General features: G+C 37.5%; 1 protein-coding gene across 3 annotated transcripts; it reads right to left on the bottom strand.

The window, feature by feature from the left end:
- Positions 1-1,683: 1,683 nt before the first annotated feature.
- Positions 1,684-11,579, bottom strand: sb:cb1081 (sterile alpha motif domain-containing protein 9-like). 3 transcript variants are annotated; one of them, XM_067525476.1, is made up of 12 exons: positions 10,393-11,579; positions 9,787-9,945; positions 5,877-8,645; positions 5,341-5,403; positions 5,217-5,260; positions 5,057-5,121; positions 4,616-4,827; positions 4,252-4,508; positions 3,993-4,124; positions 2,771-2,912; positions 2,583-2,618; positions 1,684-2,469 (listed from the first exon to the last, which is right to left on the bottom strand). In XM_067525476.1, the coding sequence occupies exons 3-12, from the start codon at positions 8,626-8,628 to the stop codon at positions 2,165-2,167; spliced, it is 4,008 nt and encodes a 1,335-aa protein (XP_067381577.1). In that variant the 5' UTR covers positions 8,629-8,645; positions 9,787-9,945; positions 10,393-11,579; the 3' UTR covers positions 1,684-2,164. The 3 variants fall into 3 exon arrangements, with proteins under 3 accessions (XP_067381577.1, XP_067381578.1, XP_067381576.1); XM_067525477.1 differs by having other exon boundaries at positions 10,481-11,579; XM_067525475.1 differs by having other exon boundaries at positions 9,787-11,579.
- Positions 11,580-12,230: the final 651 nt, after the last annotated feature.

Genomic DNA, 12,230 nt, shown 5'->3' with positions numbered 1-12,230 from the left:
TGATGGTAATAAGCATATGGTCAACTAAAGTGTCTTGTCACTATCCCACTAAGTGTACTTTTAATGTACAAATAGAATGCAGAGAATAAGTTGGTATTCCAAGTCGGAGTCTGTTGATTCCATACGGATGAGTCAAAGAGTCATCAGAACAAAACCTGTCTTAACAGCTTAAAAAAAATTGTAGCATAAAAACAGTTTTGCATTAACATATCATTATTGCTTTAACTCATTAAGATTGTTTTTATCCGATTACACAATTCTTTTATCTCATGATTGAGTCAAGATATAACAGATGAATGAAAAAGTTTACGATTTGCCAGGGTCATTCCTATACTCACCTCCAGAACTAAACACAAGACCAACTGTCAAACTGAATGAATTACGTTGTAACGTTTTCATTTAATTTCACCCATTACCTCTGGCCCAAAGATTGAAGCTCCCACGTCAGTCTGCTGCTCTGTCCCCTCACACTGCTCTGTAGCTTTGTGGTTTCCCCTTTTGGCACTGGGTTAGTTTTCCTCTTTAACTGGAGTCCACAGTCCCAGTTCAAATGCGCAAGAGGCCTTTGTCTGCTCTCGTAAACGCCGCGTGTCATCACATTATACTATACTGTCGTCATAGCTTACACCTACAGTGCTGTGAAAAAGTTATTTTCCCCCTTGAGTACATTTTAATATTACAGAAAGATAACACGAGTAATTACAAAATGCAAATTGTAAAGGATGATTTCAATTATGACAAGAAAAAAGCTGTTAAAACCTGCCTGGTGATTGCTGTCCCTTTGCTAAATCATAAATGAACTGTATTTAACCAGGAGCTCATAAAAAAACCCAGAAAAACATCTAAAGAACTGTAGACCTCACTTAGGCTTCAGTTAGGGTCAGTATTCATGATTTAAAAAGAGACTGGGCAAAAATGGCCTGCATGGGAGAGTTTTACGGTGAATGCCACTACTGACCAAAAAGGTCACAAAGGCTCATCTCACACTTACCATAAAACATCTTGCTTATCCCTAAGACTTTTGAGCAAATATTCTGTGAACTGATGAGACAAAAGTTGAAGGTGTGTGTCCTGTTACATCTGATGTAAAACTAACACAGCATTTCATAAAAAGATCATACCAGCATTTAAACATGGTGGTTGTAGTGTGATGGTCTGGGGCTTCGTTGCAGTTTCAGAACTTGGACAACTTTTTATAATTGATGGAACCTTGAATTCTGTACCAGATTATCCTGAAGGAGAATGTCTTGCCATCAGTTCATGACCTTAAGCTCAAGTGCACGTGTATTAAGCAGGATGATAATATGAAACACACCAGGAAGTCCACTGTTGTTGGCTCAAGAAAAAAAACAATTCCATTTAAGTAAAATGTTTTACTTAAAATGTAAGTATTTAAGTAAAAAATAAGATTTTGGAGTGGGCTAATTACAGTCTAGACTTCTGATTGAGATGCTGTGGCATGACTTTAAATAGGCATTCTCAAAAACCCTCCAATAAGGTTGAATTAAAGCAATTCTGCATAGAAGATTCAAATTTTCTTCCACAGTGATGTGAAAGACTCATCGCCAGTTATGCCAGTGTTCCAAGTGTGTTATTTTGTACAGCAGGTTGTTGATAAATTTGTATATGTTGTACAAAACATGGAAAATCGATCAATGGGCTGAACCTAAACAGAAGCAGGATTACTGATGTAGTGTACAGTGAAAGTTACCATAGTACACACTAAAAGTGAGTTATATTGCCAAGGCACACTATGCAACATACATATTATTTTTGAACAGCACTGAACTGACTATTAGTTACAGTATATTCATATGTGAGATGCAAATCACAATGTATGTTAATAGAAACATGTTAAATGGAATTATTGTGAAAGAAATAAATGTGTATACAAAAACAAAACAGAAGAGTCAAATGAGAACAAAATGCTTGTTAATAAAGACAGAAACGCCCTGATTGAACGGACACAACTAACGTCTGTCTCTACTTTTTCCTGTCTGAAACAGGAGACATAATCTGTCTACAGGTCTCTGCTGCCGTAGCATATTTGTCTTTGTGTTGGCCCTGCGATATACTGGTGACTTTTCCACGGTGTACCCCACCTTCTGCCCAATGACAGCTGGAGTAGGATCCAGTCAACTGTGACCTTGAACAGGATAACTGGTTACAGAAAATGGATGGATGGAGAGACACTTCTCTTCTCTCCAGATTCTTTAAGCTCAGAGATGAGAGATTTCAGATTCCTCTCGCCTTTTAAGATTTCATAGAGAATGTCTTTGCCTCTTCTGCCAGCTGAAGTTACATACTTTAAAATCTCTCTCATCTGACTTTGTGTGGTGGGTTGACATTCCACTGTATCATAAGCCTCACTTGAGAGGACCCCATTTTCCATGAGCTTGTCCCGGATGATTCCTGTATCCCTCACTCTGTTAATCAAAGCTGTGCGATGGACATCCACAAAATGTTGACCTGAGACAGTCATGGAATATGAAAATTATATAGAGAATGTAAAATCAAGGGAAACAATATAGCAGTCAATACTAGAAGTTTCAACGTTTAAAATATAAACTGTCTTTCTTTACCTTGTTCATCAACAGAAGTTTGATTTTGGTAGTCGCCTGCAATAAAAGTATTTGCAATGCTGATTTTTGCATGAACCATACACATATAACTTACTTACTTAACATTTGAACAGAGGAAAAGATGTACATAGTGGCTACACATTTATCACTTAAAAAGGATTATTAAAAAACTAAACAAAGAAAACGACCTTTTCGAATGGTGCAGGTCCAGACAGTGTCACGCTGAGTATTTTTCTTTTGAGAACTTTCAAGTTTCAGGGTGAAGTCACAGTCTGCATTTCTGATGAACACTTCAAAATAATTTATCCGCTCATCTCTTAGCTTTAATTTCTGTGGAGGAAATATTGTGTTAGAGGGCAGGGCTTTAGACCTTTCCCCTAGAGTTTTCTTATTGTTATTTCCTATTCTTATTCAAAGTCAGTGGGACTTATAAAAGTCTTCTATGTTATCTTGCAATGTTTTTGTGGTTTCTTGCAATGTGTTCTAATTTGATATGTAGAGAAAGGCTGATCTATAATAATGCAGTTATTATAGATCAGTTATCTATGCAGTAGATTGTAACAGGTTATGGCCACAGAGTGAGTGGATTCACTATGGCTTTTTACAAGCAAGTGTGTCATGATAATTAAATAGTTTGCAGAGTTAGCAAACAAAGCTACTTAACAAGCTGTGATATTAAAATGCAGTTGCGAGTTGTTAGACTGTAACAGGCTACAGCTGTGATTATGACTGAGATTGTTTTGTTACTGAAATTCAAACCATACCTGTGCTACAAAATACAACCACAACCACAACTTTAGCCATACAAAAGAATTACAGCTGCGCGTTTGGAGCTCTGCCTTTTAGAACAGAGCAACAGGGAATGAATGTATCATGTAATGTGCCATCCTCTCAACTTCCTGCCTATGTTATTTTGAATGCTGAATTCATCGGATTTGCACTAATGTAATCTAAATAAGGATTAATGATCTATGTTGCCTACTAAATAACTCCTTTAGAGACCAGGGAGATTGTAGATGTATTTTGGGTAGCAATAACAATTGTATTTTAATATCCAAAAAAGCCCATTGTGCATTCTCAGAATACTCGCATCATATTTACATAAACTTGACAAAATTATATCTATCTATCCATCTTTGGATTTCTTGTACTCTAAAGGGTCACAGGATGCTGAAGCTGAAAACGGAAGTAAACCTGCCACAAATTCAATACATTTTTGCATTTTGTATATAAAAATAAATAACTACATTGAAATGTTGTTAAATACATAAACAAATTATAATACAATGTGCTACCTAGTGATGTCAGTGTTGATGAATATGGTCTTTTCTGTCAGGTAACAAGCTACGGTAACTTGTAAGTTGTCATGTCTGAAGCAAATACAGCTTAAAAGGATAAGAAAAAACTTACATCAGGCTGAATTACAGCATGTGTGTCCATGTCTGTCGTGAGAAAGACATTTTCCAGCATCTGAAGAGACTTGTCTGGACTTGGTTTTGGGATTACCTTAGACCCATTAGATGTCTCCTTTGCCTTCACAGTCTGGCAAAAAAATAGTAATTAGTACTAATAGTAATAATAAACACTTTTCTATTTTTTAAATACAAGAAATATTTTCTTAGAATTACAATTGCTTCTTTTTAAATACTGTAAAAAATGAAAGATAAACCTTCTGTATATCCTGGTCAAGTGGGACAAAGTAAACATGCAATGTGAGGAATTCCTTTTTGGTCTTGAAAATCAACACGTCATAGAAAGCTTTCACTGGCCAGCCTAGTTTCCTCCGGATTATTGCTCCTCGTGGAGAGAAAGTTGGATGGAGTAACTTGATGTGAGATGATGTTACTTCAGACACTTGGTCCAAAGTGTCTCCACAGGTATCCACATGTAGAACTGCAAACATGTCTGAACTGACAGAGTTGCAATCTAAAAAACAAAAAATCAAAAAAGACAAAAGTCATGTACATTTAAATCCTCTGTCCATTTAAATTTTAAATTAAATTTAAATTTAAATCTGACTACTGTCCACTTACCTATCCAGTGTGGTAAATGTAGCTCCTCCATCTTTCCAGCTGTGACTGTGATGTCCAGTAGGGGTCCTGCTGGCATGTATTTTATGCAAACAGGCTTCCTCATATGATCCTCCCAAGAGCAAAACTGGTACCTGAAGCTGTTTTCTTTCTTACAAACCCAGCGCAGGGCAGACACACTGCATTCAAAGTGACCTGCTTGACCTGAGTGTAGGCTAATATTGTAAAAGGGGAAATAAATTACTTTCAAGGAACATACATGTGTAACCAACAAAAATCTATTTTTAATTACAAACTTAAGTTACTAGTATAAACCATTTAAGAAATTAGCCATTGTAAAAATTAGTAGTTGGCTACTGCTGATTAGCCATCAGCAGTAGCCAACAGTAGGGCTTCAGTTCATATGTCTGTACAAAATATGTGACTTTAAAATGTAGTATTTACCTATAGGTATGAACCTTGTCAACTTGTCTGATTTCAGGTACAAGTTTAGTCCAATGACTGGAGTCCTGTTTCAGAAGAGAATATTTTTTATAATTAACTGGGGTAGTTGGGTCATCATTTAAAAATATATAATTACTACTACTACTAAAAAAACACTCACAGTTGTTCGTCCAAAAGTTCCAAATTTCAACCTCTTGTAAAAACCTTGTTAAAGCACAGTAAAGCGTTACTAACCCCAATTAAAAAACAAAACAAAAATACATTTGATCTTTTCCTGTACTTACCTTTAGAAATGACTGGGAAGCCTGACTTTTTAATTATTCTGCCAGGTTTCAAGATATCCATTTCTGAGAAACAATACAATGGATCATTAAGGATGCAGACAGCATTTAAACAATAACACTGGAAAAAACTATTTAAAAAAAGCATTTTTTTCTAAAATGATGCCCCTGTTAATCTGGATGTGGTTTTGGATAGTTGTAATAATAATTGTAACTAATTTATGATGGAAATATTATTGGGACTCTTTCATTTATAGTGGCTGTGTGTCTTGTTTATGTAACATCTGAATAAACATTTTAATTTTGCTAAGGAAATAGTGACAAAGCTTACAAGAATTCTGTTTTATGAGAATGCAAAGTTGATGTCATGTAGCCTCTAGGGGGATGCAGGCGCCATCTTCCAAGCCTTTCTCTGCCTTTATCTTATAGGCTGTACTTTGACTTTCTGTCATATCTCGGATAAGCATCACCATGCAAGGCAGTGCTGCTGCCAATGTAGGTCAGTGCTGTTGTTAATATGACTGTAGTTTGTTACACACCTTTTTCTGCAGTCCTGGTCAGAATGCCAAAGGCTACAGGACCTCTGATGGTAAATCCAAGGTAAAAGGAAACTTGGCGAGGTTTCCATAGGCGGTTTCGCAGATTGGCATCCACCTCAATCTCTCTGCCACCAACAGTTGCATACACTCTGTAGTTACGTACAACGCCTTCAATTTTGAGAAGCTGATCTTGGACTGAGGGGTCTTCAAAAATCTTCTCGTTGCTCCAGTTGTTGCTCAAATCTTGTTTTGTTTCCTTATTTTGCCCTAGAACCAATCGCTCAAGAAATATTCTGTGAATAATTCTGTTCAGTCCTTGACATTTTCCAATAAAAAACAGCGGGCGAAGGTACCTTGATCCAAAGTGTTTCTTATATGCATGTTGATAAGAGCAATGCATACACTGAATCAATTGACTGAGGTCAAAGACACATTTGTCTTCACTGTCTGTGGGCCAGTACAAGAGAAGGACCAACATATGAAGCTCAGGTGCTTCTTTTGGACTGAGAGGCATTTTATTTTTGAATGTGTTTAAATACCTCTTAGAGAAAGCACTGGAAATCATTGCTTGTGTGTTTATTAACATAATATGAGCAAGAATGTAGTTCACCAGAGCTATTAATGAACTTTTGCTTGAATAAATTTCTTCCCACCATGTAGTGATTTCTTTGAGCTCTGATTCAGTGCATTGTCTGTCAAGGCATGAGAGTACTCCTGCGGAAGTATCGGCCATGTTTTGTTTGAGTTTTTGTATGACATCATCACACCTTTTTTTCATGTGTTTGGGTGGAGCGTCTCCGACGTAGTTCCTGCAGCATTCTGAGGTGTCTCGAGAAATATATGGAGCATCATCTTTCTTCATGCTAGGCTTTGTGTACGTCAGATACTTATCAAAAAATCCACATTTTCTCTCAACCTCATCTCGTAGGATTCTTATCAGATCATTGAATCTGTAGAGTTTGCTGTCCCCAAGTGATTCCAGGACAGAGCACATGGACACATTCTTTGTGAGCACTTTTCTCCAGGTCTCATTCTGACTGACAAGAACGTTATACATAATATTGCAAACCTGCAGGTAACCAAACTTCCCTCTGGTGTTAAAAACATGTGTGACTTTGGTGCCATCTGCTTTCTTTGTTTCATCGTGTTCATTTTCAGCAAGCTCTTCTTCATCTTTGAAAGCTTCAATAGCTTTTGTGGCCAGACGCAAAATTACTCTTGGTTTGGCAGGAATGTCTGGCAGTTGATCAGCGTCTTTTAAATAATTCAGGTGGTTCTTATGGACCTGTCCCAGTGTATCAGCAATGAATGAATTTTGAGGATCTCTTTGCTTTGCTTGCTTTGCCCACATTTCTGCCTGTGTGTAGTCTTTCAGTTCTATGTAATAAAAGCGAGCAAGAGCCTGGGGGAAAAATGCATTTTGCTTAAATGTCTTTGATGCCAACTTTAAAACTGATGCACTCTGGACTCTGCTCTCCATCTCTTGAATATCAACAATCAGTCTAGAAAACCTTTCCTGGTCTTTAATCTCTGCACTGTTGAATTGGTTCGCTTCTGTGTTTGTTTCTCTTTTGGTTAGCATGTCTTTGATAAATCCCAGCAAACATGGAGGGACCTCACCTTTGCATAAATGGTTCAAAAAGTTTCTTGCTGTGTCACTTCTGGTCACACCTGCCCCGGCCATCAGTTCAGTACAACTCTGTGCTATCAAAGTGTGAGCCATGCGGACTCTTTTTTCAGAATTTGTGTCTTGTTGGTAGCTGATGATGAGGTGACTAAACGGCTTCATTCTCTCTTCCAGTGTAGGTTCTCCGTAGTTGGAGTTTTTCAGTTTGAGGAAGTCCAGGCACTGAGACTCCAGGAGATATGAACCTGGTACATAAGTATTCAGCAGAGCCAGGAAGGCAGCAAGCTGGGTCTTTGGTGGTCTATTTGCCTTTCGGACATTACTCAATACTGCGCACACTTGACTGACATAGTATTGAGAGAAATCAGTTTGCATTATGTTAAAGCCATGAAATTGTTTGTGTTGATCAGTATAACAGTCACTAAGAGATTTCAGTTTCTGATTGAAGTTTTGCTTCTCTGTGTGAGAGAGAGAACGTTTTAAGACAACATGGTCACTATGCATAACTACATCCTTTCTCACACAGCTGAAGAAAATCACCACAGCCATTCGAGGAGCTGTCTTCTGTTCAGCAATCTGTTCCATAATCTGTTCTTGTAGATTTTTCAAAATCTGCTCATCGTTCAGTAGAAGCAGCACCGTGTTTTGCTTGTCCTGACTGCCTGCTTTGTAAAGTTGGACCACCTCCTTTGCAATATTTCTTGTCTCTGTGAATGACCCTGTTAAAACAGCACATCTGAGGGTTTTACGCAAATCCCACAACACCTGCATGGCCAACGTAGTGCCCCCACATCCAGGCTGGTGGGACAGTTTAACAGTTGATACTCCAGGGCGTTTTCTTCTATGTAGTATTTGTTGCATGAGTGTGTCATATCCATCTCGTTTGATGAGTGAAAGCCCTCTGCCACTTGACTCTGCCTGTTCACTAATGTGAAAGTTTAACCATTTAGGTGGGGCCCCTCTGTAAAGGTTTTTCTCTGTCTGCTCAAGAAGTTCAGGATCAAAAGACTCTCCCTCAAACTGATTTGCATAGAGAACATCCAACAGTGAGAGTGAATCTCTGATTTCACTTTCCACATAAATGTTCACTCCTCTAGCAGTTGACAGAGCTGGTCCATGCGCCATCTTGGACTTCCAGTGTCCTGAAGGTCAAACAAGAAAAAGGTGAGCTGGACCAGGGACTTGAATCAAAACTTAGGCAGATTACAATTTTCCATGAAAAATGGATTAGTATAAAAAATATGATGCAAAAATTAACATATCCAAGAGTATATGCAGCAGTTTACTAGTAATTAAATAAAAATGTACAAGTATTTAACCAGGATTTAACCAGGACAAGAAAAACACTGAAAACATAAGTGCTGTTTAAAATGTCTTTGTTTCAGAGGTAGCTTATTTACTGTTATTTGAGTCTGTTGATTTAGCCTATTTTTAAAATGTGAACTGCAGCTTGAAAGGTTTGCTCTTCTGGTTAAGGTGATATTTGGTCTTTTGTTAGTTTCAGCTTAGTAATCATTACATGTTTGGTTTCAATGAGAGGATGGTATTTTAAGTGGAGTGACTATTTCAAACTCTCAAGATCTCTATTTGCTAAGCTAACATTTAAAATACATTTTATTAAAAAAAATATTAAAATACCTATACCTCTATGTGTTTTCACCTGATCCCTGTTCTTTTGTCACTTTTACAGAGGAGGACACCAACCCCACATGTGCAGAGATTACAATACTAGTCAGCCAGCTATGAATTCATTCAGGTTTATTAACTAAAGATCACAACTGCAGTGCTGGCCAAAAACTACAAAAGCTAAACTAAACAATACCTAAACAGTACTATAAAAATAGTTATAAGTAACATCTAACGGCAAAAAATTAAAGAAGCTGAATTGATAGTAGGTAGGTAACAGGAATAACTGGGAGGAAGGAGGGAAGTGGGAGGTAATTTATCGCGGAGGATAAATTAGGAGAACTAAGCAGGTAACACAATCAATTTCAGCAGGTTACCATAAACTGACCAACAGGTGAATGGCACCACAACTAAGGGTTAATGGAAGATAGAGAAGAGCTGACAATTACAAGTAAGTGCAAGAATGAACTTCATGAAGCCATTAGCAAACACAAGACTGAATACCCTGCATTTATTGTCGCAGGGTGATTTCAGTCACTCAAGCCTAAAAACAGTGATCCCCGAGTTGTTTCGTGCCGCACAAGGTGATGCTGCACCTGTGTTTTCTAATCGATGACGTTTTTGTTTTTTTTATTTGCATGTGTTTTGTCTGTTTACATGTGTTTTTCTTGATATGCAGCCCCGTGCACTGTCAGAGCCATAGCAAATTACTCCGTGACACTGATCAGGTCTCTGCTGCTCAGTCTGCAGAAGAAGCGATCTTTCAGGCCTTTCGTTTCCTCATTCATGCAGCGCAGATCGGGGCGTATTAATCTTCTGACGTTTATATTGGGGAAAGAAAAGAAAAACCAGAGGGTAGCTTATCAGTTTATTACATACCTTTATTTACTTACGATAACTACATAAACCATAAAAAACCTTCACTGTCTTTTACTTTCTCATTTTCCTGTTCTTATGCATCTCTGATTCAATCCGATGGCAACTCCGATCTATTAGCTGTCTTATCGGAAAATAAGCAAATCCACTGATACAAATGAATCACAACGACGTCATCTCTATAGGAAAACATATAATGACTTCAGTTTTCATGTTTTTGATAACATAATGTTTTACAATTCCTCATTCTGGGACTTACACTGCGAGCAGACCGTGTGACCTCAACAGACACTCTCTCCATTCCGGTATGAGTGCAAACTATTAATAGACAGCTTATTTCTAAACCGGTAAATAAAGATAAAAAACCCCCAAAAACTTTCCACTTACAGTATTATAGGCCAACAGCAATCGGTTTTATTAAACACAGCGTATTTTGTCAGAGTAAATAATAAACTCATGATAAAATGTGCCCCACCTGTAACATTACTTTTAGCCGACGGTTTTTGCTTCATTCACAGAGTTGTGCAACTTCCTCAAATTCTGATTTTATAAGCAACCCGCACAAATTTTCTGTGGTATAAGAAGGTTGGTGTTGAATGGGCATTTCCTACAGAAAAAGCCTATGATTGCTGAAAGCCAGCTGCTGCAGCTGCTGCAGCCATCGCCGAATCTGCGGCTCTGAACGTTGTAGAAGCGACAGCACTCGAACAAAAAAATAAAAATCATTTGCAGTATGTCCAGCAGAGCAATAGAAGCAACACTGTAACATGTGAAGCATTTCATCATGGGGCAGCTGTCCACAAAGTTTCATCGTGTTAGCATTTGTAGTTATAGTATAGTAGAAATATTGCTGTTTGATGCCGTGAGTTTGGAAGCCTAAACTACTTAGAAGTGACCGCACATGAAACAATGAAAAAGTTTTCAATTGCTACCCACCAACTCTCCAGCAGATGGCAGCCTGTCCAAAGGAATCAACTGTTGCCATCTTGCCCTCTCAACACTGATAACGCTCTGAATATAAGATGACAAAAATAAAAGCACCCACCATAGCGCCCCCAGTAGAGAGAAAAGACGTGAAATTTAACACGCGTGTTCAGGGCAGTGTCCTGCACGTATGTGTAAAGTTTCATTCAAGTCAGTCATTGCATTAGCTTAAAAAACAAAACGGTGGTAGTACTGAATGCACTGTACAATATAGAAGTGAAATCAGAAAGTAAAGTTAGGAGTAAAAAAACGAGTTATATAACTGATCACACGATGGCGCTAGAGAGCCCATATTGTAACATGTGAGACATGGGACAGCTGTACAAAAAGATTGTCCTCATAGACGGCAATTAAAACAAAATCATACAAATATTCATAACAATCATTGTATATCAGCTGTCAGCCCACAGAGTAATAGGTCAATCTCTCCTAACTGTACTTAACATATTTGGAACATAGTTGGAACCAGGTTTCTAGCCGTAAGAGTGTAGGAGTAGTAGGATGTCATAAACGCACCTAAACATGCTGATAACCGACCACACGGTGGCGTCATAGAGCCCACGCTGTAACACGTGAAGAGCAGTTTCGTAGTTTGAGATATTGCAGTTTAAACATCACTCCCATAGACTTCCCATTCAAAAAAAACCAACATATTAGTATTCATAATAATTACAGTAAATTAGCTGTCAGCACACAGAATAATAGCACACCTCTATAGCATGCCAAAAAACGTACGGAAGAATCCGTAATGATAATATTATATATATATATGTATATACATATATATATGTATATACATATATACATATATATATACATATATATATATATATATATATATATATATATATATATATATATATATATATATATATATATATATATATATATATATATATATATATATATAAAATACTGGAAACAACAATAGTAAGTAAATAAGTAAAAGTTAATAAGTAAAAGTTAAGGCAGGGTTGTTGTGATTTTCAAACGTAAAGGTTCATCATCACTATAGTCACCCTTACTCACAACAGAAGTGAAGTGTAATGGAAGGAGCGTCATAGTTCGTGCTGCTTTGCTGCTTGTGGACCACTTGCAAATGTGGAAGGAAAAATGAATTCCCAGGTTTATCAAGGTTTCTTGCAGTATAGTGTCAGGGTGGCTGTCTGCAGGAAGAAGCTCAGAAGACAGCAAGTAATGCAGCAGGACACTGAAGCTAAACATTTAAGTAAATGTACTAC

Source organism: Channa argus, chromosome 12, assembly GCF_033026475.1.
Source record: "Channa argus isolate prfri chromosome 12, Channa argus male v1.0, whole genome shotgun sequence".
NCBI classification, from domain to species: Eukaryota; Metazoa; Chordata; class Actinopteri; order Anabantiformes; family Channidae; genus Channa; species Channa argus.
Note: the sequence above shows the minus strand (reverse complement) of the source record. Positions and strands in the feature narration are given on the sequence as shown.